Here is a 3661-nt window from a genome sequence, read left to right on the forward strand (position 1 = left end):
CCCCCGCGCCTGCCCAGGCCACAGAGCTGTGGCCCAGAGCCCGCTGACCCAGAGCTCTGGGCCCGCAGAGCTGCTGCCAGCACGGGGAGGATGCGGGGCTCCTCGGGCAGGGCTGCGCAGTCGCTGCTGCCCAAGCGGCTCCGTGCCACAGACAACAGCAGCAGGCTGCACACAGGAGCAGCAGCACCCACAACGCCTGGGCCTCCTCAGCGAGGCTCCCACACCACCCAGGATGCTAAAAGCAGGAATGCTGTGGGCACAATTGCACGTGCTTTGGCCAAAGGCTTCAGGAAAAATGGCCACAGGGGCTTTCTATTGACTGCCCAGCCTCACAGCAACACTGGGCAGCTCCAGGGGCAGCCTCTCATCCTGACTGACTTCCACAGCCGTGCCTGAGGGTAGACTCACCTTCCGCACTCAGGCATCCCAAGGCACTGGCACTGGGGCCATCCTTAGAGACTGCGATGGGACATGAGCCTTGGGCTGCAGCTGCTGAACCTCTCCTCCAGGCAGGCACCTTAAAAACACAGGCCTGGGCTTCTAAGCTCAAAATCCAGGCCTTCCTGGAAGGGAAGGAAGAAGCACCTGAAGCTGAAGCAGGGCCTCATCCCATGAGGTTCAGGCATGGAGGCAAGTCAGCACTGTGGGGTCTGCTGCAAAAATGGCTCAGTTCACAAGCTCAGCTTTTGCTGCTAGGGGATCTTATTTTGGCCTTGCTGGAGCCCATTCCCTACCAATGCACGGCCCCTCACTGCTCTTGGATCAAGTGTCCTGGACCCGTGGCAACACGTGTGCCCTGTGTCCACGCGAGAGCAGCAACTGGCAGAACACGTCCGCTTCCAGCATTTGTCTTGGCTGCTCCTTCAGCGGGCTGGCACCTTAATCAGAGATGCGCAACAGCTTTGCATCCCAGAGTTCTCCCTGTCCCCTTCGCTTCTCCCCAATGCTCTGGATATCAGCTGGGAGTCGCAATCGGACCCACAGGACCTGGAACTTTGAACATCAGACCGGGCAGATTTATTTTGCAGAATGCAAGAAGAAAAGTCCAAATAATACAAGGAAACTGGACAGGATCTCTGAGCAATCCGATCTTCCCGCGAAACTCAGCAACTGAGGGTGGTTTTGCGCTGCAGGTCATCACTTCCGTGCAAAAATCATTCCCGCAAGGAGAAACTGCTTCTGCCTTCTGACAGATGCTGAGCACTGCCACCAATTGCTCCGGCTACCACTCCCAACGGCCCCCCTGCAAGAGCGCAGACATCAGTACCCGTTGGCTTTGGCCGCCCTCTGGCAGAGAAGTCCTCCGGGGCCACAGCTCTTTGGGGCAGGAGGCGGGCACCACCCCTGCCAGGACTCGGGGTGGTGGCAGGTCTCCTTGGGCGAGGACTTGCCAGAGCTGCTGATTTTTGTGCAGCCCCGGCCAAGGGGGTCGGAGCGGCATTGATGCCCTTGCCCCCACATTCCTTCGGTGTGTCACAGCCCCGTGTTTGGGAGGGCCAGCAGCCGGGACTTCTCCCAAAGAGCCCGGACCAGCTTCTGTGGAGGCCCCGTGCCCTTCCCGCTGCAGCTGCGTCGGCAGCCGAGGGCTCCTTCTGCTGCTGTGGGCAGGCACAGCAGGGCAGGGTTTGCTCAGTTTTTGAGCTGGGCCTAAAGTTCATGTCCAGCTGTCTTAGATACTTTGGACAACGGACTCCTTTCGACCTGGGGCAGGTTGGGCAGGCGGGGAGAGGCCCCAGGGCAGGTGGCGGTGTGTCACAGGGCCCTTTGTGACACGGTGGGCATCGTCGATGGTGTGCAACGGGGCAGGGTGTCACAGGGCCCTTTGTGACACGTCCTGACATAGTACCGGTGGTGACGTGGCCACGCCTCAGTGCTCCTCGGAGCGTGCGACGGGACGGACGGAACAGAGCGGTGCTGTGCGGAGCCCCCGTGCAGCCAACTCCTTCCTTGCTGACCCGGAGCGTTTTGGAGGCTTTTCTGTGGTGCAAGCGCCCTCGAGGCCAGATCGCGGGACTTGGTGACGCGGAGCTTTGGCGAGGTGTCTCCAAGCCCTGTGGCGAGTGCCCTTGAGGCCACACCGCAGGACTTGAGAACCCCTACCCTTTCCTAGGTTTTTCTCCAGTTCAGTTGCCCTTGAGGCCAGATCGCAGGATTGGTGACCCGGAAATTTTCCGAGGAGTCTCCAATCCCTGTGGCAGGTGGCCTAGAGGGCAGCCTGCAAGACTTGAGGACACGGAGATCTTCCGAGGCGTCTCTCTCTTGCAGGTGCCCTCAAGGCCAGACTGCAGGATGGCGGAAAGACGCCGGAGCCTGCTCAGGCCCTTTCGGACGAAGAAGGCAGGCCCTGGGACTGACCCAACAGAGCAGCCTGAAGAGGTGGAGCAGTCCCAGCCCCTGCAGGAGGGTGAGTGGCAGGGCTGGGCCACAGGGCTGGTGGCTGCAGCCAGGTGGGCCTCTTCCCATCCCATCCCCTGTGGACATGGCCAGGGAAAGCGAGGGGGGAAGAGGGGCCAGGGTTGATCCCCCAGCAGCTCCTTGTACTGGGCAGCCCGGGGCTGGCCCTGCCTGTGGAGCGCAGGGCTGGGCTGTGTTCTGCGGCCTGTCCCGCAGCCCCTCAGCTCTGACCACACTCGCTCTTTGCCAGATGCAGGCCTGCAACGGACACCAGAGCAGGACCGTGCCCGGGGCCGCTTCCGCGGGGCAGCACAGGTACCTGCAGCCATCGCCACCTGGGCTGGGCCTGCTGTCACTGCTCAGCCTGGCACCGCTGGCGGAGCTCTCCATGCCACATTCCCCTCTTCACTGCCCTTCGTTCTCCTGCAGGCCTTTCTGAAATTCTTGAGCGTTCGGCGTAGAAAGTACAGGATCACGCCAATTGAGGTCGTGGCGCAGCCTGACCCTACGCCGACCGAGCTCAACGCTGACCCCGATGTCGGCACCGCGTCGACGGACGGCACGGCAAACCGTGACACCGCGGTGACCGATGGCATGACAACCTCCAACACCGCGCTGCCTGAGCCCACCCCGCAGGCTGACGGTGCAAAGACTGAGGGCATCGCGGACGCTGACAGCACACCCGTTCAGCACCTGCCCGATGATCTCAGTCTGGAGGTTCTTGAAGAGGAAGTTATCTCTGTGGAAGTAAGCAGCCTGTGGGCAGGGACTGTCTGGCCCCTCAAGCCGGGTCTGCTGGGCCCCCTAAGCCTTTGAGGTCCGCACAGTGTGGTGGAAAGGGAGGCACTTCTGGAGGGACAGTGGGCAACTTGCTCCCTCTGGCAGCTCTCCAACTGCCCCATGTCCCCTCCTGGCTGTGGGACTGTGGGACTTGATGACCTGCAGCGTTCCGAGCACTCCTCTACTGCAAATGCCTTCAAGGCACTTTGGCAGGACTTGGTGACCCAGAGTATTTCTGTGGCATCTCTCCTGTAGGAAGCCATGAAACCAGACAGGGGCATGGAGCGGAGACCTCCCAGGGTGCCCGAGCGGGCGCGGGTGAAGAAGGAGCAGGAGGAAAACCCTGGGCCCGCCCCAGCACAGCAGCCTGAGGAGGCAGAGCACTTCCAGCCCCTGCAGAAGGGTGAGTGGCAGGGCTGGGCCACAGGGTTGAATGACTGCAGCCAGATGGGCCTCATTCCATCCCATCCCATCCCCTGTGGACATG

The 3661-nt window shown here is 61.7% G+C and overlaps 1 protein-coding gene across 1 annotated transcript in view; it reads left to right on the forward strand.

Annotated features, from left to right (window-relative positions):
• Positions 1 to 1589: 1589 nt before the first annotated feature.
• The window catches only part of LOC113940963 (maestro heat-like repeat-containing protein family member 6), a gene marked incomplete at its 3' end in the record, with an annotated part of 6229 nt that continues 4157 nt past the window's right edge, over positions 1590 to 3661 (forward strand). The window contains exons 1-3 of the mRNA XM_027632116.1: positions 1590 to 2404; positions 2645 to 2709; positions 2824 to 2995. Coding sequence (XP_027487917.1) covers positions 2290 to 2404; positions 2645 to 2709; positions 2824 to 2995 — 352 coding nt within the window. The remainder of the gene's footprint in view (positions 2405 to 2644; positions 2710 to 2823; positions 2996 to 3661) is intronic.

The sequence above is a fragment of the Corapipo altera genome, unplaced genomic scaffold (genome assembly GCF_003945725.1).
Source record: "Corapipo altera isolate COAL_440 unplaced genomic scaffold, ASM394572v1 358, whole genome shotgun sequence".
In the NCBI taxonomy this organism is placed as follows: Eukaryota; Metazoa; Chordata; class Aves; order Passeriformes; family Pipridae; genus Corapipo; species Corapipo altera.